We start from the raw sequence: 27,173 nt of genomic DNA on the forward strand, positions 1-27,173 counted from the left end.
CTAGGATGGGAGCATAGGCAGGAAATGGGTAGACGGGTGTCTTCGTCGAGCTTTGTGACCTCGCCGTGGCTTCCCCCGCCCATTCAGTGAAACAAACATCTGTCGGCCGCCATGCTTCCAGCGGAGGGAGGCATATGTGTTGTATCCATTCTCCTCAATACGCTCCTTGAACTTGCAGCTCGGGTTGTACTTCACCTGTAATCAGAGGGAGGGGGGACATGAGAGGTTAAGGAGGTTATAAAAGACAAGTGTGTAGTTACTTGCTGGGCTATACTCGACCAGCTTCCAAGGATACACAAAGGTTAATGTCGGTTGTTGCAGTAAAAGATTTTCCAGGTGTATGTAGTTGATAGGGTGAGATTTTCCATTACAAAGTTTCAGCTTAGGTTTGTATTTCTAGGGCCACAGAGGAAGTTTTTAGTCTAGAATGGAAGGGTTGGTTCAATTCATTAAAAAACAACACTTTTTCACTTATTTCCAACCCCAAGTGGTGTTTAGCCATACAAATAGATGTGACATTTAAGACATCTGTCTCTGAAACTTCTTTTTCATCAACCTAATACAGTGGAGGTAAATTCAATTTTGTTTTTGCTGCTCAAAGCATTGAAAAACTACAATTGACCCCAATAGCAATGTGCCTTTCCAGAAGAAATGTTCTGGTTACTCAGGATAATCCACAGACCTCATAGTTAAGTTTTTATTGGGACCAATCTCTGAAAACTGATCACTGACTGAAATTAATGACAACGAGGTCTGTGAAATATCCTGAGTAACTGGGAGGTTGTTATTGGAAGGACATTTTCATTTCTGTTCACCTACATTGTATTGGGTTGGCAGAAGAAATCTTATTGCTGATATCCTAAAACCTTGGCAAATAAAAGCAAGTGAGAAAATATGTTTTTTGGGTATGTGTGTGTGTATGATTTGGTGAACTGACCCTTTAAGGTTTCTCTAATTAACCAAAATATAACCACAAGAGGTTCTGCTGCATTCCCTTCTCCAGATCATTATCATGCTGCCATAATGAGGCCCTCTCTGTGATAGCATCAGGATACTACGAGTCTGGCGTGATTCACCTGCCTTTCTGTTTATTATGGGAGGATTCAGACACTGGTGAAGGCCCAGGTCTTCAGGTCTATTTATGTTCTGTTTTCTGTGTTAGCTTGTTGGAGGCACTTTTCATATCACTGCTGGCTGACTGATTGTTTGTCCCTGATTTTTAACTTTTTCCATGATGTACATACATGAGCTAGACACCACACATCTCAGGTCTCATGTGTAGTGTGTGATTGTAACAAAGAGAGGTGATTACCCTTGAAAGCCTACTGTGCACAGCAACAGTTGGTAGATGGCACGCAAAGACTTTTAAAGGAGCCCAGCTGGCTCTTTGTCATTGCTGGTTGGGTTTCTTTTCTCTACTATATCTATTTTGACAGTGGAACAAGCGTACTCAAGCTGCAGGTATCATCAACTATGGCCCAGGTGTACAGCAATGATTGATAGCAACACTGACCTTTCTCTGGACTTTCCAGCAGAAGATTCCTGAGATTTCCCTTCACTTCAGTCAAATCAAACATGTTTGGGTAGGCACTCATTTGGGACCCCTATACATATATACCTCCATCAACCTCCTCCCCTTCCCAGCCATCCCATCTTGACCTCAAGAAACAATGTTGTCAGGTTGTATACGCACCGATCCGAAGAGTGTGCCTTTCTTGGACATAGCTAAGTACAGCCCGGTGCTGACAGATTTGATGGCAACAACTCCCACACTGACAGATCGGATTTCCATCAGGCCTGGAAAATAAAAGAGGGAACAAGAGTCTGGGTTAGAAACATTAAGCTTTGCGAGTTTCCCCATCAGAAGTTACTCTATCATCAGTGATTAGAATACCAGGCAGCCATATGCCCTTGGGAGAGAGAGCCCAACACACACACACACACACACACACACACACACACACACACACACACACACACACACACACACACACACACACACAAACACAGGACATGGACAATGGTGTGAGAGAGCTCGCCTTGTGAGGAAACCAACTGAGCTAAGAGCATTTACATCGACAGGTAAAAGTTATATCAGAAAACGCAGCGAGTTATAAGTATTTTCCATTTTAGTTTCCTTGAACAACTTTACAAATGCACCACATTCTCAGACGACGTCTGGAACTACATAAAATTTGTAACACACACTTGCCTGCACAGTGTCAGTCTGCCTTGCCACATTCATCCATAAAAGCTTCCTGATTCCAGATGTGATACTCTATCATGATGATACTCAGTGTTGTTTACTGAGGGACACAAAACCCATGTCTGCTGGCCACTTAAGCAGCCTCTCTAACTCACTTCACCCCATGAAAAAGCTGGCAAACTGGTGGGCTAATTGTTTCCTCTGGGCACTGATTGCAAACAAGTCCCATGTGGCTTTCTCTTGATCTGGTTTTTGTCTGCATACAAAAATAAAGGCACACACCCATTGTCATGGCTACGACAGGGAGATGTTTTGGAGATGACCTGAAGGCTTACCACAGGGTCCTGAATAGAAACTAATTGCTGGAGATGAAGCTCTCTTTATGATGTTTTTTTTCCTGGCTTGATTTTCCCACTTACACCTTCAAAAGCACCCTGATGTGGCCTGCTATCTGATCAGAGCACGAAATCTTCTTTTTACACCCCTGAAAACCAAGTCTGTGCAGAGAAAACATGTAATCCTGTTGCTCAAAGGCTAGGCACTGCTGGATATTTATGAAAAAGGATTGTTGGGTTTGGACAGGTACTGTAAACACAGCAACAGATCAAGGCATTGAAGTACAAATTGACCAAAAGCTGGTAGGAAATGAAGGAGTCATAAAAGCAGTACCCAAATGACTAAACCCCTCCTGCTTCTGTACAACCACAGACCTTGTACAGGGCAGTGACTGAGTTCCTGAAAAGTCTCTCTGGTTAAACCTGTGCAGCAATTAAAAATAGATGCATGCACCTACTCCCCCTGCACCTCAGTTTTTATACCTATTTATTTGTGCAATCCAAATTTTGTTTGGAAAGACAGTGAATTAATTTGTTAAATTTTTGTTTTAGACGTGGATAGATTCACATTTTTCAAGTCTATCTTAATACACAACAAATATTTCAAATTAACAGACAAAATACATTGTTCGTCCATGCCCTCTAGAATGACATAGAACAATTTTCTGATATGCCGCCCGTATTGGCAAGACCACATCATTTGTCTGTGCACTCAAAAACCATTACGAACTAATCCCTCACTATTGAAAAATAAATCTGTTTTGTGATACAACAACGCTACAATAAACAACTTGGGAATGATTGTGGTAAGAAAAAGAAAAGAAAAAAAACTTTGACCGTTGGCTTCCGGTGTTAAAGGCCAGTGTTTGACTGACCCATCCATCCACCCCAAGCCCCTCACCTATGCGGACTTTGTCACTCCATAACACATCACCTGATTTCCTCCTTTGTTCCCATCATAATTACTACAACCGTTAGAGGGCTTTGTCATACCTATATGTGCGTTGAAAAAAATTGGGTTCACAGCCATTGATACTCCTGTCCATACAGGCCAACAAAAGATCTCTTTCAGACGTAATTAGATATAAAGACACGGGGGACAAAATCCATGGTTCTAGCTCTTTAAGTTTCCCCATACAGTGTTTCCTTGTTGAGATACAGTAGAGGGACAATAAGAGAAGGAGGGAATTCAGTACTAAAAATAATGTGAATTTGGTCGATACCCACTTGATTTGACTGCTGAAGCCTCATATTATTTTCAGCTGAACTTGAGCTAGAGATGCAATTTTTTATATAGATCAAGTGCTGTGGATTTTTATCCCCCATCACCTACAATCTAATCACATTAAGACGGGATCTCTTTACAGCTAGTAAGGTCAGAAGCAACAATTACAGTGACCATAAACTGTTTCAATATAAATAATGGCATGTGAGTATTCAAAAACATACTTGAATAAAAAATGTGAACCTATCCTTTAACATGCTGTGATAACTTCGTCATCTTTGTTTAATATTATACAGATGACACCAACATAATACATAATTTCATATGGTGCAGAGAGATAGTGCTAACTGCTCTTCTCCACAGGATGGCTGCTAATACCATCAGATTGCTGTTGCTGGTCTCATATCTAAAGGGCTCCAAAACTAAAAAGCAAACATCTGCTGCTCCTATCACTCTAAACACGCAACTATCTCCAACTTTTTCAGCTCCGGACATCAATAGTCGTGCTTACTAAGTGAGGTCATCTACTATACGCACAGGCACAAAGAAGTACAAAGAGTAAAAAGGAGAAAAGAAAAGCCGGGGGAAGGTAAACAAACACAAACTCCTGTTGAGTGTCTTTCTTCTTTGACAGGAACGTGTAAATGATGCCCTCTCTCCGCTCGCCACAGCTGCAGGGAAGGAGGGAATGTCTCAGTTGAGTCCATCTAGGTATCAGCCCAGCTGCACCCCCATCATTCCTATGTTACCTCTGATCCTCCGAGGAAACATTAACACTTTGATGGCAGCCTCCTCTTTACAAGCTGTGTTTACAAACACCGGGTGTGCTATGGTGGCACCTGGAGCGTGCAAGGGACTCATAAGCAATTAGCTGAGGCCTGGCTGGTGATTGGAGCACTGCAAGGATTTATGGGGGATTAGCCCAGGCCAATGAAAACCGCTGGTGCCTGAAAGTGGTGCCAGCAGTAATTGCCATTATTTGCTGGTTTGAGTTCCAGGCACAGTAGGTGTGTTGGAAGCATGTTTGTCACATTTGAGACATTGCAACAAGTTGGCTGTGAACATTAACATCTCAGGTTTTAAAGGGTAAATATTTTACAAAATCCTAGAAATACTAGAAAATAGACTTACATTAATCAAAATGTAAGACATGTTAATGCACTTTATTTATACAACATTTTCGTGTAAAAAATTAGAGTAATCTACTGGATAACATCTGTGGTAATAGGTTTTCAAATTTGTTTCAAGTTTCAAGTGTTAGCAAAAATTTTATGAAGCACTTCAACAAAACTCCCCATGTCGTCCTTATGGCACACTAAATATTGTCCTTTCTCTCTTCAGGACTCATACATGTCACTTCATTCATACTTTGTGGTATAGCAGCCAGTAGACACAAAAGATCTGAGGACATAAAATGGGAATTTCACATTGTCCGGAGGAATCACTAGGGCTCTGGACGCTTGACCACACATCTATAAAGACCAGTTAGATCCATATAACTCACAGTCCCCCCTTTGAAAAGTCACTCCATTGTGTTCAAAGCTTGAGAAATCAGAGTGAGGTATTTCAAGCTATTAGAGGGTTTTCCTAACTGCTGAAGCCGAAAGGTCACTTTACTTTACTCAAGAAGGCTTGATGCTGAGTCTAGCCTCCAAACTTAAAGAAATGTGCTTTAATATTGATATTGTTTTGTAGAAGTACACATTGTCGGTTGGAATTGTAAAAAAAAATGTATTACAAAAGTCTTTTAAAAGATGTCCAGAGATTTGGTTGGTGACTTTAAAACCAACTTAATTTTGGGTTACATGGAAAAATATCATTGTGTCTCTGAATATGCATCATTTAAAATATCTTTAAAACATGCAATCTGAAAGTAAACATCCCTTTATTAAGTTGCTGAAATACACAGATAGCCAGGGATATGTAATTTGCTTTAGTAAAATCATTCTTATTTTAGGGTAATAGATGACTATATTTAGAGCAAATGAAAGTGAGAGTTAATACATTTTGAATAATTTCCAATTCAAAAAATGTTTCAAAATCTTTTCAACAATATCACGGTTAGATAGAACAGAGAGAAGCAATGGAGACAAATTAACTCTTTGTTCCTGAGTTGCATTGGAAACTGAAGGTCACTTCTTCACCGCTTTCTGCTGGGCAAGTATCAACTGATGGCCCTATTGAGCTCATGAAAAAGGTACTTTTGGCTTCCCACTTGCAATTGGCAAGATCTCTTAACCTTTGACATGTTTTGGCTGGGACTGTCAATAAACTCAAGCTGCCATTACAAGCAAATCCTGCACTATACATGTCTAGTCAACTGTGGACTTGCCATTTATTTCTACTCTATGGGATTTTTAAAAGCATAGAAAAAGTCTTTTACCCAGTCTTTTTTTTTACTCTTTCTTTTCTTTCTGTCCCCCTTTTTTTTGGACGTTAGCCCATCGTCAGATCATTCAAGCCTTTTCTGACCTTGGAAAAAAGGCAGAAAGGAAAGAGAGAGACACTCTCACGGGGTTCCCTTTTGTCAGACTCATGGTATGGGGGAGGAGGAGGGAGCGAGTACAGGGTGAAGGTGCTGGTTATAAGATGGGGGGTTTGGATGGTGGGGGCAGGCGCTTCCAATGGCTGCTTCCCCAAATAAGTCTTTGTTACTCACCTGAGAGGTGAAGAGCTAGACAAGATCTTATTAATGATCAAGCAGTTTCAATAGGGCTCTACAAAGTGTGGCAAAATGGTTCCTTCCATCACAAATTTCAAGCAGAAAAGAGTGAAAGACTGAGCAAAGAGAGTGAGAAAAAGAGATTTTTCTGCTCCTTTCCTCCTGTCTTCTTTTTGTTCCTTTTCCCAGGTCTTTAATTTCTTGGGTTGCCCCCTTGAGCAGCCCTCCATGGCTCAGTGCTCGACCAGAGCAGAGCCTGGGAATCTCAGAGTTCCCGCTGTGCTCCTGCTCTTGATTGACATACCTTTTCAATTATTTCACAGTTTGCTTGCTTTTTAAATGAAGAGGGCCCTGTTGTTTTTTTCCTTCTGCCCTCCTTTTCAAAACACAAGCTTTTCATGTCGGGTCTGGGCTGCCGGGCCTAATGGCTGTGACCAGCACCTTTGATCTGCCATGACCCCCTCGAAGGGCCTGGTACTGGGCGAAGCAGCCGCCTGTGTGTATCAGCACAGACAAAGGCTACATCACTCACTATTGCTTTAAACACCTTGAGAGATTACCATGAGAACAGGCGCTCTAGTGGAGGCCTTCACAGGTGGTGTGATATGGAAACTTGCATGTTAACCCTTGAACGTACAGTAAAATACCAACGAATGATTAGCAAGGACTTTTTTAGACAAGGATTGTTTTGTTTGGTTAGTTCCAGAGTAACACAGTTTACATTCTCAGCAAGATATAAATATATTCTAGCATATTTAAGCAACTTTGGCTCATGGACACCACTGCAAAATTTTCATAGTTTTTTTTTTTTTTTCGAGAAAACAATGTTACAGTCCACAAAGAACTATCACGTAATACTTCCAAGTGGTGTCGTTTGCACATTGCAATGCAGTGGAAGCAAGCTAACCTGTCATTCATTTGAAATGCTTTCAAATACAGCTTACAGTTAGATAAAAAGTCACTTTGAGTGTTGCTTGCACTGATGCAGAATTTTTCAGTTCCAACACATCATCACATTATTCGCTAAAAACCCTCATCCTGCATGTCCTCAATATTGCCCTCCTGGTCCTGCCAAAGGCCTGAGTATGCTTCAGACAAAGTGCTTGTTGAGTCATCTAACAGTGTCTGAAACCTCCTTTCCGATGGCAGAATCGTGGGTGTGCGTCCAACAACTTTCGAACTTTTCAAAACAGACAATCTGACAATCACAACTATTTTATGCAGCAACTGGGAGAATTTCCTCTTGTAAAAAACATGCCCAGATGTCGTCTGTGCATGACGTCTGGGTAATTGCAACCCATAATTACGTTTTATTATTTTATTGTTAGGCGACCTCTAATGGCCATAGTAATTATGACAGGAGCAAAGGAGGAAGTCAGGTGACAGGGTATATAGAGTGACAAAGTATGCATTAGGAGGAGGTCGTTGTGGATGGATGGATAAACAAAACAGAGGACTGTGTCACAGAAGAAAGCTGTTCTTTTCCCGTTTGAAATTGATAGCCATCATTGTTTCTTTTGACCATGACCGTTCCACAACCCTAACTATGTATTTATTATTGTAACCATGATGAAAAAGGCCCTCTAACCTAAAAGAAGTAATTATTTTAACCAAAACCACAGTCTTTTCCTAAACCTAACCAAGTAGTTTTTGTGCCTAAACTTAACCAAACTGTGACCGTTCCATAAACGTGACGATGTATTTATTATTGAAACCCTGTTGATGAATGTCCGGTATGCCACCACTGCAGTGGCGCTACTTCATAATGACCTGTGTTTCTCCCTGATACTTTTATGGGGCGTATCAGGGACAAACAACCTATATGTCCATCATTTTGAGGCATACTGAGGTCGGTAAGTGTCCAAAAGACAGCCAACACAGATTCATAACGCAGGAATTATATTAGCATGAATTAAGACCACATATAAAAAGTATCATAAACCAGAAAAGCCAGTTTTCATTTAATTGTGCCAAATATACTGTCTTTAAAAACAGATTTCTGGTTAGCCTAATGGTTAGGGCGCATACCACAACCGCAGTGTCCACAATTTGATTCTGGTCGGGGACCTTTCTCTTGTTCTCTCTTACCATGTTTTCTATCTCTCTTCACTGTCGATTGTCAAATAAAGGCAAAAAATAAATAAATACAGAGAACAGATTTGTTTCACATATGAGGTAGAAAATATCTGATTTTGGCCAATTTTACCTGCAGGGGAAAAGCAACCAAAGAAATTCAAGCAATCATTGTACACTGCCGTTTCATATAATAGCCCTTAAAATATAATCATGACATTGATTTGGGGGCAGAGGCCATTATTTATGCCCTGACAACAAAACTTTGATTATGGCCCTCAGCATGTGGTGACTGATCAAATCCAAAGCAAGAAGTGTGCCAGCAAGAATCACTGCTTCTGTTTGAGTGGCTCTGAGGGCACACAGGGAGAATAAGATGACAGTGCTCTAACCTCTTTTTCAAGACTGTGCTCCATGAAATATATATTCCAAATCAGATAAAACTGCGAATGATTTGGTGAACTATCAAAATAGCCCATAACTCACTTCAGTCAATGAATCCGATTTGACCAAACTGCAGGCCTAAGTTGGATTCCTAATTGTCTTTGTGAATGAAAGAAAAATCCAAATACCTCGTATCAACTTGTAGGTGACAGATGAAGGAATGTTTTGTCAGGAGGCTCATATAGCAGGAGCATGATATTTCTACTTTGAGGCACATGATACTGGATTAGTGATGATCTCATCGAAATGAGTGGCTGATACGAAAGCTGATCTTCAATTTGCTGTGGAATACGACAGTGCTGCTGAGAAGGACAGATCATTTACAGAGAACACGGTGTGCTTGACTTAAACTATCTGCAGTTGAATATTATTGTGTATTCCAATTCTTTTCAAATGGGAGAAGGTAAATTAATGCAAGCATCTACAGTTGACCTCCAGACCTTTAGCCAGTTCTATATCTTTACAAAGGTTTATTAAACTGAGTGGGACTACAGCCCAAATTGTTATTTTCCACATTCATGTGGCCATGAAGGTCCATTTGACATAAATTTTGTCATCTTCCCATGTCTGTGTTAGCGTGCATCCCAAAAATGATGACCTTGCCGAAAAACATGTGAACACAGGTTTGTATGCAGTCACCCAACAGATCCACATCTACTGTTCACATACATTTCTGAACTATATCTGGCCCTTAACTCTTACCAGAGGCTAGATGAAAGTTCTTTTTACATTATTGCATGTTAATCTTGAGTCTTTGGCTACATGCCTTTCTAATGACCTGCACAGAGTACAGGTCAGGTCAGGGAGGCACAAACAGGAACAGCACAGACTCTGGGTTGGCTGAAACCAGATGATATAGAGTGGAATCACTACACACACAAATACACAACACGTACACAAAACACACTCAAACTGAAGGGAAGTGAAGGGAAATGGTAAACTTGCCCCCCTGATGAACTATGACATCAGTGATCGACTGTCTGACTTCTGATAAACTATACTTAATCAACCAAACTTTTGACCCCTGGGACAAATCCATCAAGTGCACTGGGCCCTTCTCCCCGGTAGCAGTTAGTGTGGAATTCCCTAATGGCCATATCCAATGCTGAGAGGGTTGGTATGGGTTTAAATAGTGAAAACAGTGTATATTCAGATTTATTTATTTATTTTTTTTGACTAATGTAAGTTAACATAGTAACTGATTGCTAAATAATAGGTGTACTGGCAGAAATACAAATCAAGTTGTGAAAAAAAGGAAGGTTGCTTTGAAGAAGTGAGGTATACTATATTTTCCCCTTTTCTTCTCCAGTTGCAGTGAAAAAGCTCTAAAAGCCCACTGTAGAGTACCTGATCAGCAACCCTAGCTGGAGTGAATATTAGACTTACATTTGCCAAGTGACCAGAAATATGAATCCCAATGAATGCTAAAGTTGGTTCGTAACTGCTGAAGTTACAGGTTCTCCATATCAACTTAAAAGGTGATGATATGTTAATGTTGTGTTAACAATTATTTCCACTGCCCCCAAATGACAACAAAAATAAGTTTTTTTGAGTTTTAATGTAAACATCTACTTTTTGCTACCAAATGACAGCACAACAGAGATTTGAACACTGCCCAGAAAATCTACAAAAATACTCAGTTGCTTCAAGAGGGATGGAATGGGTCAAATACTGCGGAAAGTCATGTGGCAGTGCTCTACGGGCAAAAAAGACTGAGCATGTAGTACTTTTAGCCATAACTCAGTGAGCTCTGTCAGAGCAGGTGTTTTGCATCTTCTTTTAAAGGGAAAAGTACCTGCTGACTGATTGGAGTGCCACAGTGATTTTCTGCCCTTACATTATAATTGACATTATAATTAGGTCTTCTTTGATTTAATTTCTTTGTGTGCTCAGACTTTTTTGGGAATTGCATGGATAAATCCATTTATAAACAGTAGTATATTTTTATGTATTTCTCACATTGCAGGTTTGCTCCCTAATTTAAATGTTGTCTTTTCACAAATGTATTTTTCTATAGCTGTTATGCCAGGGTCAATTCAGTTCAGGTTCTGTGCTGCTATTATAACACATTGTCATGACGATTATCTATCGTTGTTGTATATCCTGTGAAAAATATGAAAGAACAAATCAGACCATAGAAGTGATGGCCCTATTTTTTTTAATAAAACTTAAAAGTTTGTCAAAACAAATGGAGGTTTAAGGTCAATTTGAAACATTTTGGTCAAGGTCAGGGGAAATTATTTTATGCTCTTCATTCTTTAGTTTACTGCTTCGAAGGTTAGGCTTTATTATTTTGGTTAAGGTTGAGGGGAGGGTTTGCTCAGGGTTTCTCTTTTATTAATATAAAAACAACATGGTTAAGTCACTGTCCACAATGTTTCATACACATGGTGTATACATATATATGTGTGTGTGTGTGTGTGTGTGTGTGTGTGTGTGTGTGTGTGTGTGTGTGTGTGTGTGTGTGTGTGTGTGTGTGTGTTTGTTTGTTTCAGAGCAGAGCATCTGCCGCTCTAGCGGCAGCACCTCCTTCCATTCCTACAAGACGTGCCTGTCTTTCTCTCCTTCCTCGTGTATCCGATCTGCTATCCTGCTTCTCACTGCCTGTCTATCCCTCACTTTTTCGCCTCCGCCATACCCCTTTCTATCTGTCTCAGTCTGGCTCTTTCCCTGCCTGGGTCACCCCTCCTCCCCTCCCTACAAGCCTGTCTGCACTGGGTCTCCGGACATGCATCATAGCTATTAACTTTCACAGGACTGGGATGATTTATTCATCTCTTACCGGCAGCTATGAGATATGTCTGCTTCGAGCCCAGTCGAGCTGAGCCAAGCTGGCCTGATCACAAACACACACAAACACACACACACACACACACACACACAAATCTCAGGTTTTTGTCACTTTGTTCTTTTTTTGCAATAGAAGCAAAAAGATTTTTTTAAAAAAGGATAGGAAGGTTAAAAAAAAAAACTAGAAAAAATGAACTGACCAACCTCAGTCTGATCGTCCGCCACATGTTAGTCAAAGCAGCACATCCAAGCCCACATGCCCAGTAACTTGGCCCTGAGATCTGATTCTGTTCCTCAAATGAGCTCAGACCGTCTGGAAGTCTGAGCAGTGTTTCTCTTGCCTAATTTAGCTTTGGATTTGGGGACAGTTAGGAATCCCTTAACTCAACTCATGATGGCTGTGATCAAAGAAAATTTTAAATGTACATAATTAAAGTAACAGCAAAGGAAATGAGAAACAGGATTATTTTTGCACCTCTTTTTTTCTTTTTTTCTTTCTTGCACACTTGAACTTTCACAGATCTAAACATGCTGTCACTTTCTAAATCGCTCTGTGTACTGTCATTTAAAAAAAAAAACTGTATACAATGTGCTCTATATCTGAAAGAAGCAGGACACAGAGAGACTGGTGTGCATGTATCTGTATTTTTCTGAGTACATTCCCTTGCAGGTGGCCCGCCCCATAAAAAAAACAAGGACGATGGATAGAAAGGACAGGAAGAAAGGAGAGAAAAGACTGGCAGAGAGCTGGTCTTCCCTGCCCACATATCACTTGCTGTTCCCACATTCCATCAAAATCTCTGGAGGGATGAGAGTGAAGATGAAACTGATAAGATTGTTTTTCTCATGTCTTTTTAATCTCACTGTATATTCAATAGCCAGGGCCTTTTGTTCACCAATGGTTTTATCATAATAATAATAATAATAATAATAATAATAATAATAATAATAATTATTATTATTATTATTATTATTATTATTATTATTATTATTATTATTATTATTATTATTATTATTGCCCGAAATTCTCATTCGAATAGCTTTGTTCTTAAAGTGATATTAGAAAATTTTTGGCATTCACAAATTTTTCATGCGGGTCACTGTCAGAGGGAATGTCCTACATTATAACACCTGACAGTGTAACATCACCTACTATATAATATTCTCTCGTCCATCTGCATGACTGTTTTGTCCCTTTGAACAAAGTCAAAGGACTGCTTTGCTTTAGCAAGATCTATTTAAGCATCTAACATCACGTCAAACCATTCCCTCTTAATTTCTGCACTCCTTACAGCTCTGCAGTATCGGGGATATCAATCTCTTCTTCTACTGAATAGCAAAATGTTATCCATGAAGAACTACCTTAGCAAAAATTACAAAAGGAATGTGGAAAAATTTGAAGTGCACTCTCTTGGGGCTGTGCACAGGCTGGTTTTCAGGCCATTCCCCCTGCCTGCCAGACTGAGCCACTGAGAGAGGTGTAAAGCAGAGACAATCTACTTCTCTACAGGCACAGGCACAGTTTTTCTAAGCCTGTGAACAAGCCACATGGTGGTGATCTGCTGAAAGCTGACTCCCACACTCCCTCGGCCCCAGCCCCGGCCGCAAGGGGTGACATTCTCTCACACACAATCCAGAGGCTGGTCCTCTTTCAGGACTCGCACTCGGCCCTGTTACTCCCACCCTTTCATACGGTGCTGCTGGGAGAAGTACTCCAGGGATTAGCCCAGCCAGGTCTTTCAAAGGCCATTAGAGCAAATTACAGGTATCCTGTTACCAGGGCGCTGGGACAGGCCAGGTGAGGGGCGCAGAGGCCAGGCGGGAGAGCAGGGGTCAGCTTGGGACAAAAAGACAAGGCCACCCTGGGCCCCATTCTATCGGAGTGTCTCCCTGGCTCCACAAACTGGTAGACCTGCATCTATGAATGGCTCACTTGATGGGACCTCTGAGACATTGTCTCACCACCGTAACTTTAGCCTTTTTTTCTTAGAAAAAACCCCCAACCCCCCACCTCACTCTCCCCACTCTGGTTTTTCTTGTATTTCGATTGATGTGTGCATGACTTTGACCAGATAAATGATCACACGAAATGAAAAAATGTAAGGGTTTGACTGTAATGCATCACCTGTAGACCTTCGTGTTGTATGACCTAAATGCTGCAAACACTCAGTCATGTCCTGGCTACACTATAAGCATGCAACACACAAAAAGCCCTGCCTTGGGTCAAAGATTTAATTTGAATTACATTAACCATTTCTACTTCAAACATAAATTTAAATTGTAATGGCAACCAGAGAACCACAAATGTGTGTTCTGTCAATGAATCAGTATGCTGCAGGCATCACGAGACTGATGCTGTTGATAAGGTCATGGAGATGGCCACAGGGAGTTCCGCATCCTGCCATTTTCTCTGGACTACACACACACTTGCCCGCACAAACATGCCTCTTAGCCACTTGAGCCGGCCACACAAATACACACACCCTATGCCTCACCCTATACCAACCGGTGGATGACAATCTAGTGGAGGAGATGCGGAAGTGTTTCATTAGCCAATTACCGCTGGTAGATAAAGCCTGCGTTCCCACAGTCCGCAAGGCTGGGGGTCAAATGTGACCAATTACCCTCCATCCCCTCACAGGCCAGATTAGTCTGTCTGATTTATTCCTAGACAGACTGACCCAATACTCCAGAATCAGCATCCACATCTGGATATGTCTGTGCTTGTGTGTGGGGAGGTAGTTGCGTCTGTGTGTGCGGTTGTGTGTGTGTGTGTGTGTGTGTGTGTGTGTGTGTGTGTGTGTGTGTGTGTGTGTGTGTGTGTGTGTGTGTGTGTGTGTGTGTGTGTGTGTGTGTGTGTTTGATCAATTTCACTGTTCAAACACACTGCTTATACAGTCAGTGAAACTGCAATAGCTATACAAACGGGCACTAAAGGTGAGTAGAAAAAGAAACATGACAAAGCTCAGAGAAAAATCTCAGTTTGACTCACAGTGGTAACAGGTCAAAGAGTGGCGCAGTACTGAATTCTCTTCTACCACATACACACACACTCCCCATCAAACAGGGATTAGTGTACCTGCATGTTTAAAGTTTTACCACTGAACACAAACTTCCTTGGACATGGTAAGCTGTACAAGCATGCTTGTATGTAATGGAACATCAATCAGTTCATTAAGGACCTCCAGGATGCTGAATTATAGGGCACAGACCCTCCGCTGATCAGTGGTCGGGTGGAGGGGCTGCTGTTGTGAGGCTGAGGGATAGCAGAGGTGAAAAAGGTTAACGAAGGCAGCGCGCACCCTGCCTGCTCGTCTGTGTCTGTGTGGTACTGAGGGGCCACAATCCTACCGACCAAGAGGCCTTTTCTTTAATCAAGGAGGGACTACGGGGAGGGCAAACTGCCCTCAAATCATGCATCACATCCGTAACAAGCGAACGGCAAGCTATCAAAGGCTTCACAGATAGTTACGAGCAGATCTGCCCGCTGAGAGCTTTGTGACTCAAGGCTTCTGCAGTTTCCCGCACTTTGGTACCCTGGGAGGGGCAGCAGGAATGGGGAGATCCACATTAGACTATGGTCATTCTCCTGTGCCACTAAATTGCAGTAAGCCGGTGTGTTGAATCTATGGCTGTCCAGGCCAGATTCAGCCACCAGGAGTGGGCATGGTATCACTAGAAAACAAAGACCTTGTTTACAGTGTCCTACCTTCATCTTCAGTAACCGGCTATAAAATGTTATAGCCGGTTACTGAAGAGCGGCCACAGTTGAACTAAACCAGCAGTCTCTGTCAGTTTAAAACACAGTGAATCTTTGCCCACACTGGCAAATACACCTAAGATTAGAGTTAATTGAAGTTAAAGCCACTTATTTCACAAACTCAGATCTTGTATGTGAGAAGTATGTGAGTTTGTTTGGGCTGGCATTACATTTTAAAGAAAATCAAATATGGTGTGTTTGCACATGCTTAGCTTGGCTAGGTAAATTTGTCAAAATATTCAGCATGTCATATCGGAGATAATGTAATTATGAGTTTCCGACTTCTAAACAGAGATCAGTTATAATTGAATATTGAAGAAAAGATCAATATCCAAGTTGTAATTACAACTAGGAATCACCATCATATCTATGCCCATGCTGATCTGACCCGTGCTAATATGGGCCAGATCAGTATCATCAGTCGGTAAAAAACTTATTTGTCCTGTTTCTTCAGGACTTTGTTAATCATGTTAGCCCCTTAACCTTTTGTGGATGCAAATTTAAAAAAAAAAAAAAAGTACTGTCTTGTAGTTTTGTATTAAAAAGCACTATGAAATCCAATCCATTTATTTTGGAGAGTAATGCCAAATATAAGTGTGCGCGTGTGTGGCTCAGGTGTGCAGCAAGGTTCCAGTGAGTGAGCACCAGGACACAGAATATTCTCTGTGGCCTGAGCTTGCCCCATATTTACATTATTAAAATGAGATGGGCATACAGGGAGATGACAGAGGGCACAAGAGTGAAATCAGGGCCATGTCAGAGCTGTCACTTGCTCCACTGGTCAAAGGGCCCTGAACCCAATCCTATCCACTGCAGGGGAGGAGAGGGGGAAATGGAGACAGCAGGAGGGAGAGAGATGGTGATAGGTAGGGAGGGGTGGACAAAAAAAAAGAGATGAGATGACAGTGAAAGATATGTGTATATAAATAAATATATGAAGAGAGAAGGGTGCAGAAGGAGTGCCAGAAGTTTCACATTAAAGCAACTTCCACCTGTGCAAAAATGTTTGCTTGACATGCATTTGAATATTTTCTCTACCTGCCTGATTATGAATGACTGCAGGCTGTAGAAGTTTCTGCAGCAGCAATATGACAACTGCAACTTTTTCTTTCTGAGTCATTCAAAAAATAGATGCAAAGGTATCACATACTGTACCTAGGGGGAATGTCATAGATGAATGCTCAGATGTTACATCCACTTTCTCATTCACTGAGTAACAAAATTAGCTAAGATGAAATGTGTAATAGTTGTTCTGCAAAAAGGAAGCTGAATTCTAGATAATGATCTTAGTATCCATACAGGAGCGGCCTGATGTATGGTGTGGACTGTACTGCCTCAACCATATCACTGCAATGCTCCATGCCACCCTCTGTGTTCTATTGAGGAGAATGGCCTTCCAGACGGGAAAAAAAACACGCGTGCGCACAGGCTTGCGAATATCAGAGGGCATGTTAACACACACACACATGAATGCGTATGAATTGAGTGCAAGGTAATGTCTGGTTCATATTAGCCATTAGGGAACGGAAACGCACATCTTTTTCAGTTTAGGGTCCACTTCATGCTCCCACAGTGGCACAAGTTATGTATAAACACAGGCCCATGCATTCTAAATGTACACACACATTCAAAAAACTCTGACACGACACTCAAATCCTGCTCGCGTTCGTTTAGTAAAATGGCCTCAGAGATAAAAAGCAGGTTCGGGTGGATGTGTGTAATGCAGCTCAGAGAAGACGCTGTATATAGTCTCAACCTATTGGAATGCATGGACCTGCACTGGAGTCGTTGTTTTTAGCCTTCCACATTTGCATTAATTATCCTACTTCTACTTTCAGGAAACGCATTTGCAACAGTTATTCAGTCCAGATAGTGGCTTTTCTACTTCAGTCTTCAAGACACTGGAAAAGAACTTCAGCATAGAGGTTGTTAAACTAATGGAACAAAATCCCACAGATGATGTGTTTTTCTTTCAGTTAAATATCATCTAAATCCAAAATTTCATCCAAAACGTATAATTCTTGTGTGATCAGTCCGAGATAGGTGCACCCTTTTTCCACTCAGCTGTCCATATGGTCTGCATTTCTATGTTGTGACCCATGTCCTAGGATGTGCATGACCCATATTCAAATCTGAACTCTACTCTATGGACTACAACTGGAAAGTAGACCATGTGTGTATTCCAATTCAAATTGGGACTTGCTATCTCAGAGTCATAGATGGTAACAATGAAAACTGCTTTATGATGACGATGATTAACATTTTGAACTTCAGATCTTGGTGCTATTCTGCTTTCAACTGTATGAAAAAACAATCAAAGTACCTAATCACGCGAACTGGCCACCTCCTCAGTTTGCTTGCCATATTGTGCTCGGATTCATTTCACTTTTAATCATCTGAGCACTATCACAGTCTCATGCTGTCTGGTAAACTTTTAAATTTGGTTGGCAGAGATGGTCTGTTAGTTCATCTCTCTAGTCCAAACTGAAATATCCCAACAACTATAGGATTGATTACCATGAAGGATTGTACAAATATTCATGAGGGTAAATTGCACTGACTTTGGTGATCCCCTGCCTTTTCTTTTGGCGTCACCATGAGTTTGAATTTTTTTTTTGTGTGTGAAATATTCATTGTACATGGAGGATGAATTCTAATGACTTGACCATGAGGTTAACAATTGTGTTTCAGTGTGAAATATCTTGAGAATTGTTGAATGGATTGCTATTGGGGACAATTTGGGGCAGACATTTATGGTCTTTATTAACTTTGATGATTCTCTGAACTTTCATCTAGCGCCATCATCAGGTTTAAATTTTTAATTTAAATTTGTAAAGTATTTATCTGATGAGGAATGTTGAGTCATATCAGGCTTTCCAGTACGCAGTATATTATTTGCTGCACCAATCAGTGTGATCAGTTACTTATAGTAAATAATGTATGCTGTTTCCAGAGATGATTATAGCATGATGCAGCACCATTCCCCCACAGAGGTGTCACAATTTAGCAGCTTTCCAGTCTATTACACATAGCTAGGAGTTGTAAATTAGATTTTTATGACTTGATTGCGTGACAGCAAGTCAATATTTAGCAATACAGATTGACGGGTAGGTTGTGGTTGCTCTGTTTGTGTGTGTGACATATTTGTGGCTGAATGACAGAGAGAGATTAAAGTCCAGGGAGCTTCCATGTGCTCCTATAGCTTATAACTTTACAGGAAAAAGGATGGAGAGCCCAAGATTTACCACTTTTGAGTACGACTGAGGTGCCTGATTTTACTGCCTCTTACTGCTCCATTTATAATCTGGAACAAATCCTGCAGGGAGCATTTTTTTTTCACAGGCAACAGGTGCATTACATTCCTGCTGTTGTTACTTTACTAGTCACAGGCTCCTCGTGATTTTAGGTTAAATTTGAACACCTTTAAACTCCTGTAGCTGTAGTCAGTGAGCCGTAGAGGTATTTACGGATGCCAAGTTGTTTCTTTTTTCCCCATCTACAGCAGGGGTTCTCTGTCAGTTTCTTTATTCCTGGGCCAGTGGTTAAACGCCTTCCAAGACATGATGTCTGGCTCATTTCGAGCAGGGAGGTGAGAGGCTTTATTGGAAGGGTCAAAACAAAACCATTAATCTGTCTTGGTCTATCTAACGTTGAGGCCAGACCTGTCTCCCCTGACTCAATGGGCTGATTATGTCAGTGCATGTGTGTATGTGCATGTGCAGAATCCGAGATGTGAGTGGCGGCTGCTCCTAGCTGAATATTTCCTTTGGTGAATAATTTCAAACATGTGGTGCTGCATGAGTAAGGCTGGCTGATTGTTCCAAACTGAGCTAATTGATATTCATTTTATACCTTTTACAAAAAAAGCACTCACAATAATAACAGCACCAATTTGTTCTCGTTGAGGAAAAGGCACAACTCTTCACTCCTATTTTAAAAAACTTACAGTTTGGCTGTGACCCTGTTCAATATTGCTTTACCCTACAGTAATTAATTGTGGCTCATTACATTGATGTATAAAACACCTAAAACATTGAGGGAGTTGCTTTTTGATGGCAACAGATAGTCTACTCATGGGAAAAAGATGGAAAATAGAAGCAATTATAATGGTTATTTTTTCTGGCCCAAATGATATTTAAAGAGTCAAACCTCAATCTTGCTGTATTGCTGTACACTCTGTAATCATTTTTTATGTTAACACTATTTCTTCCAAGAATTTCAAAATTGATTTATTTTACCCTTGTATTCTCTGCTTTTTATAAGTCTCTCAAGAACATCAGTGCAAACATCTTTTATCAATGGCTCCAAGGTCCAAGTAGCTGGTTACTGGCACTGCGAAGTCTTCTCCTTTGTGTTCCCTTCACACCCACAGGATGTCAAGAACTGTGGGATGATATAAATGAATTGGCTGCTGGAGCCAAAGTCACACTCTATAAACCTGCTGATGAACCCAGTAAATCCCAGGGAGGAGCCACAGCCAGACTGCTAAAGTTTGTTAGCTACTAATTGCTACATTTCTAGAGCCCATTCATGATATCAAACCCTGCCTGACTAATTAGGGTGGCACTGACACTCTTGTCCTGCAATGTTCCCAGGACAGTGATGGTGTGTGCATTTATGCGAGGGATTTAACATGCATGTTCACCATGCATGCGTGTGCCAGTGATGTTTTATTTAGCTCTCGGCCTCTTAATACCAGGAACAGCTGGCAAAGGGTCGATTTTCATTTGTCTCCCACAGGCTAAGGCCATGCACTGTCCTTACTGGGAGGGATAATAAATGCATGATTCGTGGGATTTTACCCTCTTGTTGGCAACCAAATTGTCCACGAATCCCCTCTCAGTTGAAATGACCCAGAGGAAACCTTACATAATGCCTAATGAGCAACGGGAAACGCTCCAGCACTCCTCTAGCCTTTAATTTCCACCTCAATACTGAGCAGAGCACGCCCCAGCCCTTCTCCTAGCCTCATTAACATGTGTATTCTCCCGATTCAAAACACCGAAGCACTTCCTTCGGCCAGGTGCTTCCCTCTTTAGCCTCTTCAGCCCCGGCGCCGTTGATCAAGTCACATATCCCCGTCTGAGCTTTACGAAAAAGAATGGTGAGTCATGGTGAGGATGTAGAAAGGCCACGACAGAATAAACTTTCTTACACATTTAAAATGGCAGACAGAGCATAACAGACGTTTTGTAATGTCTGTCGCTTTGGCATGTGAATGCCACTGTCCCCAAATTGCTGCCTAGATAACACATGAGCTGATGATGAAAAATAAGGGGTCTGACATTTTGTTAATTTGAAAAAGAACGTCCATGTGGAAAAATTGCCCCTCAACAGTGCTTTCTATGCATATATTATTAGGACTCTGATGAAAATAATGTCTTCTTAAGTGTCTTCTGTTGTAGCATTGTAAAAGCTAGTACTTGACAAGAACTGGAGAGTAGGTTACTGTACTACTATCTGTCTGACATGGAACCAGTATTTACTTGTATGCTAGTTGAGCAAGTTTTATATTTGGATGCACACTGCTAAACTGAGCTCCTACTACCATCAGCTCTTCATAAATACAAACATAGTCTATAGCCGTTTATGGTTAGTGTTAACCAAGTGGAGATTTATTCATTACTAAATTAATATGGGTCCACCCAGATAAACTAGTTCGTACGTAAAGATTACTTTACTAAATACTTACACCCAGGAACTGTCAGGTGCAACTGTTGCCTCGCTAACGAACCAGCATAGCTAACATTAGCATGCTAATATATGAGCCGCTTAAAATCAAAAGGTAAAACTGAATATGGTTCGACAAACACATCTGACGGGACCCATGCTCAAAAGGCTGTTAAATTTAAACAATATACCTAAAATTACAGAATATTAAATAATGTTAGTCTAAATTACCAAATATTATAGTTCAGGTTTGTATAACCCCCCTCATTCTAAAGCTAATGAATACTACTAAATCTGAAAAAGATATATATATTCTCTGTGTATGCATAACTGAAATGTAATATTACATACATTTACAAAGTTTAAAATAACATTTGAACGCCTTAAACTGATAGTTTTGGAAGTTATGTTACAGCTTGTGATGCTAGAGTCAGTTCTTGTTAGCATTGTTTATTACTTTTGATTGGAGAGCCCCACAAATGTGTCCTGATTGACTGATTTACATGTTTCTAATTTCTTTACTAGGTAAGACATTCATTTATTTTTAATGGTGCCACTCAAGTTAGTAAATCATTCATTTAAAACTAGCTAGCAGCACTAAGAACGGGAAGGACTTTACTCACAAATGGTAGTGGATTTATGACTGGCTGGTGCAACCCAGTCCTGGTATTTACACAAAACTGTAAAACGTTTTCAATGATCCATTAACCCATTACTTAAATATGATGAATTTTTTTTAAAAATTATAAATTTTAACTCTTTCCACCACTAGTCCAATTCGTCTTAATTTTACTACTGTATGCACAGATGCTCATATTCATCATTGCCTATGCTGTCAGACTGGTCAAACCTTTTAGGTAGATTTAGTCATCTGTCTGCAGCACTCGTCCTGTCTTTTCCAATTTCAAATACAACTCAGTCTCTGCTTGATGAGTGACAGTTTCCCCTGTCTACAACAAGCTTGAATAATTTCCACAACATATTTCACTGGGGTGGAAGATTTTCTTCCCATGGGTCCCGTCCAAGTCAAATATACTCATGAACTCGGAAAACTCTCACATCAAACAGCAAGATGTTGCACACCAAGGGAAATTTGGTAAACACAACACGCCCTGGCTGTGAGGGTTGCACGGCTGTAGAGGCAGAATGGAGCTGGTCTGGCCGCAGTGACTTCTGCGATTATAGTGGGTGGTGAAGTGACCTTATTTCCTAAGGGTGAATGGGCTGTCACTACCTGGAGACTGCACAAGCTTTTGATGCCTTCAGCCAAACACACCCAAAATTTAACAGTCCATCCTTTAAAATGAGATGAAAAAAAGAAACATCAAAGAAAATATATGCAGTGTCCAAAAAAAGGAATTTGCAAAACAAAATAGAAAGAGTGGAATAAATAGAAAACAGGCTTCAAATTAAAGCCATAAAATTACAATTACCTTACATGTATTAATTGAATTTGAATTTAGTGGCTGTACATGGAGCATTTTTTTTTCTTGTATTCTACTCTCTATTCCACACTACTCTACTCAGTTGTATGATTTTCTGTTGCAATTGATCATGAAAAGGTTGCTGGGTGTGCCCGCACAGCTGTTTTGCTGTAGCAATGTCTAATTAGCAGGCTATGACCGATGACCCAGGACAGGATATGATGCATACCTGCCTCTGGAGCTTTTGTAAACACTCGGTTGTGTTTTTCCTCTCGATCATTTTCTGCTTTGCCATAGGTCAAAAGAAAAACATGTCGAGGCCCTCCCCTTCGGTCCCTCAAACTACTGTACTTTGTCTCGTCTTGTGGCTAGTTCAACAAGTTATTTTTTGTAACTTCACTGATCAAGTGGTTTGTAATTATATCTATGACCTATATTTAGAGTGTGCGTTTTCACAGGCTGCAGTCAGATAACAGTTGGGTCATTTATCTTGTCTGATTTCTATCACTCTAGTTTGATTAGCAAATGATTTACTTTAAATATCCCATAAGCTTCCAGCATGCTTGATTTTGATAACAAGCTTATAGATACCTGAAACCTTAGTGTTTGTGTGCGTGTCTGTGTATCCCTTTGCGTGTGTGCTTGGATAAGGCAGGACATTTTTCTCAGAGCACTTTGGAGATGTAACCGATTGACATTAAGCCCATCCTCTCTGTTGCAACTGATAGTTTTGAATTTTATCACTCTTCAAAAAAGCATTTAATCTCTTATTTGTCATTTAATAACACCTGGCAGGGCATTTTAGTGACTCCTGTTTGTTTCATGTCATACTAATAGATCCTTCCTCATGAACTGAAATGCAAGGCTGATGAACAAATATGCACTTATTTGTCCTGTTTATTTTTGAATTTCTCTATCTCCCTTCAACTCTGTCCAGGTCTCTCATCCTTTAAACCCCTCCATCCCTCTAAGTCAGTCTTTCTCCCTCTTGCTTCTTTCCTCAGCTGTTCCATGCCCCTGCTCCACTGGGATTGATACAATATTTTCCAACCTCAATTAGCAGAGAGCCTGTTGACTAATTCCAAGTGTTTTTGCACCTGAGAGGGAGTTGGGAGTTGGGGCTGGAAAAACTGAGTGGGATGGAGGTGAGGGCTGGGGCCTGGGTGTAGCAGGCAGAGCTGTCGGGGCAATATAGCTGTGTCGACAAGAGTGTAAGGGCAACACAGAGGACAGAGGAGGGGTCGGCCAGACTGCTGGGCAGCGTTCGTTGAGGCGGCATTCAGGCTGAGGACAGTCCTGAGCGGATCTACAGTTTGTTAAACGGTGCTGGGCAGCGCTTTTTAAAACAATACTCGGTCTCCAACATTTTGTGTCTGTCTGTCTCTGTGGGTATGTCTGTGTTTTTGCAAGCAGTCCAAGCAATCAAGCACATCTCTGCATGTTTAGATTATACTATTTCATTATTGATTTTGATAGAATCTTTAAAAAAATGCATCTTTTTTCTTGTGTTAGATGTTGCAGTCTAGTATGTGTGACACTGCTCTTGTCATTAAATATGTATAACTTCCTGCTTGTCCTGCCACTCTAATCTATAGCATGGCTAACATATCAATATCAAGAAATTGTCTGGGTCAAGAGGCTTTAAGTCTGATTGAAAACCTCTTTATGTGTTGGAAGTAACGGTAGCCTCACACAGAAATAGAGTGACACCTCAAAATGGCCTTAAACCAGATCTTTCCCATTGTGAGGCACATCCACAGATTGACCACAAGGTCCATTTTGTTGAATTTATGGCAAAGCTTACATGACCACTGGTTTGCTGCTGTGCTTCAGCTCATGGTGCAGGTACACACCCTCGCTCTGTGTGAACACAGAAAGAATTGTTCTTTCCACCAAAGGAAATGAGAGGATGATGGCTAAAGTGTATGAGGACATTACATTTAAGGGGACGGCACTTTTTCATAGAGAGCTACTGCAACCACCTAAGCATAAATGACATCAATATGGTGAGAAAAGACATGAGTTTCACAATTGCCAGACATTAATTTTGCTGCTTTCCAAAGACTTTGACCACTTCAATTTGAACTCCCTCATGTTGCCAGATTGCTACCAGTCTTCCAGCATGATTTCTACAGTGTCAAATCCAAGCAAAGTTTGAGAGTAATATTTTATTATGGTAGCTGACATATATTACCACTATGAGAGAGAATAATGTCTCAGCTTGGATAAACCCACAGGACCAAATTTAACACAGTAATAATTCATCTCAGCTTGAATTCCTACCAGTGTGTGTGGTTTTAAAAGATTCTGCCAGGTGACTAATCCTGACAGGTTAACAAATGTCATCCAGTCTGCAGCTTGGAGCTTACTGAAACAGTGGCATCAGACTGACTGGCCTGTCAGCTGGATGCAGCAGCTGCTCCAGCTCCCAGTAGCTGTATGGAAAAATCTGACTCACTGACTTGTATAAAAGCGTATTACCGACCAAATACATAAATATTACCGTCAGAGGCATAAATGTCTCCAAGGGCTATCCAGTCAGTCAGTCAGCCAGTGACTAATGGAGAGGGAGGTCAGATCATGACCAAAGTCGGCTCATCTGACCTGGTCAAGCATCTAAAAGACAGACATTGATGGACGCACCGAAGAGACAATGTTGCTCTATGAACAACCTCTTCTCAGGTTTTCCTGGATCTCAGATTGTGTAGAGACTAAAGGCTTACCAATAGAATAACCTGGGTCTATCTGGATCTTCTCTGCGGCATACTGAACACAGTTGGCATGTTGGGAAGTGTTGTCCTCTCTGAGCAGGTGCTAAGAGGCATGATGTGGGGTGCAAGAGAGAGCAACAATGGTGGTAGATTCTAAAGAGGGACTTAGAGCTGTGTGCACAACTGCCAGAAAAATGTGATGGCAAATGGTTGTCAGTAAAGTGCTCAGTAAAGAAAGCCCAAATGCTAATGCAGATTGCTTTTAAGAGGCCAACTCCCTGCTTTAGATTGAAGTTACTACCTACACATGGATGCATGGATATACACAAATCAGCGCATACACAGAATAAACTCTTCTAAGTTTAAATCTGACTTCAAACTGCAGTCTCATTACTTATAGCTAATCAAACTATGAACAGTATACATGAATCCACGTTTGCATTTGTTGAAAGAATGTGTTTCTGTTTACACCTGCTACTTACAATCGATGCACTTTCATCACAGTTTTGACAAGTTAATCCCCAGTGAAACTCCAAGCCTAGTTTGCATCGCCAACTGATGCTCAATGTCTTTCCTCAAGTCAGCTTTCTTGTAAACTCAGTGCCGGCTATCCCACGAGGAGCCTAAATCCACACTAGTGCATTCCCTTCTTACCTAGCAACGTGTCTGTCATGCTCTAAACACAACACAAATAGCTCAGCAGTTATATAACCATAGGATATCCCTACAAACTGCTATAAATTTGAACAGATAAGAAAGTCCAGCCATAACAATAAAAGTGAGAACGTCACAGGTCATCATGTCTGCTCTCTGACACTCAACACACATGTGACATACAGACGTTAGGTGCACTCTGGCTGTGCCAGCTACTTACTGTCTGCGTAGTTTTTCCGCCGAGTGCCGTCCACCTTGCCTGTTTTGTCAATGCACAGGAAGAACTTGTTGGCAGAGTAAAGTCGCCGTAGTCGGACATCGCCCTCTAGGTGATTGTAACTGCGAGTGTGCCTTTCCAATGTCCATGAACAGTTGATGCCACTCGCAAGCACCTGAAGGGGTTCATGCCCTACCCCAGGAGGACAGGCCCCTGTGGCTGTGCCAGCAGTGACCAGGAGCAGGGTGAAGCATGCCAGGCAAAGGGTGGCTGCGCTAGGCAGAGAGAGAAGTCGCCCAGCGTAGGCTGCAGTAGTGTTGGTGCCAAGGGCAGGTTCAGGACAGAGATGAGCTACGGACGGCGTCCATCTGCACATGGTGGGTCAGACTCCCAAGGTGCACCTTGTGCAAGCTGTAGGCATGCTGATGATGAGGAGATGTCCCAGTGGAGGGATGACAAGAGGGTGGGAGTCCTGAAGAGAGAAGGGAGGGAAATGGCACTCACAGCAGATCCTCTGGATGTCCCCGATGACCAGTCTCCACTCTGGGCTGACAGCAGGCCTCCCTACAGCAACAAGCTTGTTTCTCCAGTTGTCATCTTCAGTCTTGTTTTTGATTCTGTTTGTCCGTTCCTTTCATACAGTGTTGTAGTTTTATGAATCCACCTTTAAAAGTTCCTCTTTAATCTCACTCCTTGTCTCTCAGTTTGTGCTCCTCCTTCTTCTTTCCCGGTCCACAGATAAAGTCCTGGGATGTATGAGGATGTGCGTGTGTGTGTGTGAGAGTATTTGTTTGTCTGTGTGTGTCAAAGTGTGTGTTTCTGTGAGTATCTGTTTAAGTATGTGTGTATGCACCTCGCAATGCTCTGCTCTTTCCAGCTGGATAGGAACAAGGTGCCTGTCTGAGCTGCTGGCCCGCGCCTGAGTGGGAGTTGAATGAGGGTTGGTGACTGACTCTATGCGTTTGTGTGTGTATGTGTGAGTGTGTGATACTGAGAGAGGGA

The 27,173-nt window shown here is 41.3% G+C and overlaps 1 protein-coding gene across 1 annotated transcript; it reads right to left on the bottom strand.

Moving 5' to 3' along the window:
- fgf22 (fibroblast growth factor 22) lies at positions 1-26,547 on the bottom strand. Its single transcript, XM_040129302.1, has 3 exons — positions 26,175-26,547; positions 1,694-1,797; positions 1-195 (listed from the first exon to the last, which is right to left on the bottom strand). Exons 1-3 carry the CDS (start codon positions 26,545-26,547, stop codon positions 1-3), a joined length of 672 nt encoding a protein of 223 aa, XP_039985236.1.
- Between the last annotated feature and the right edge of the window lie 626 nt (positions 26,548-27,173).

The sequence above is a fragment of the Xiphias gladius genome, chromosome 6 (genome assembly GCF_016859285.1).
Source record: "Xiphias gladius isolate SHS-SW01 ecotype Sanya breed wild chromosome 6, ASM1685928v1, whole genome shotgun sequence".
In the NCBI taxonomy this organism is placed as follows: Eukaryota; Metazoa; Chordata; class Actinopteri; order Istiophoriformes; family Xiphiidae; genus Xiphias; species Xiphias gladius.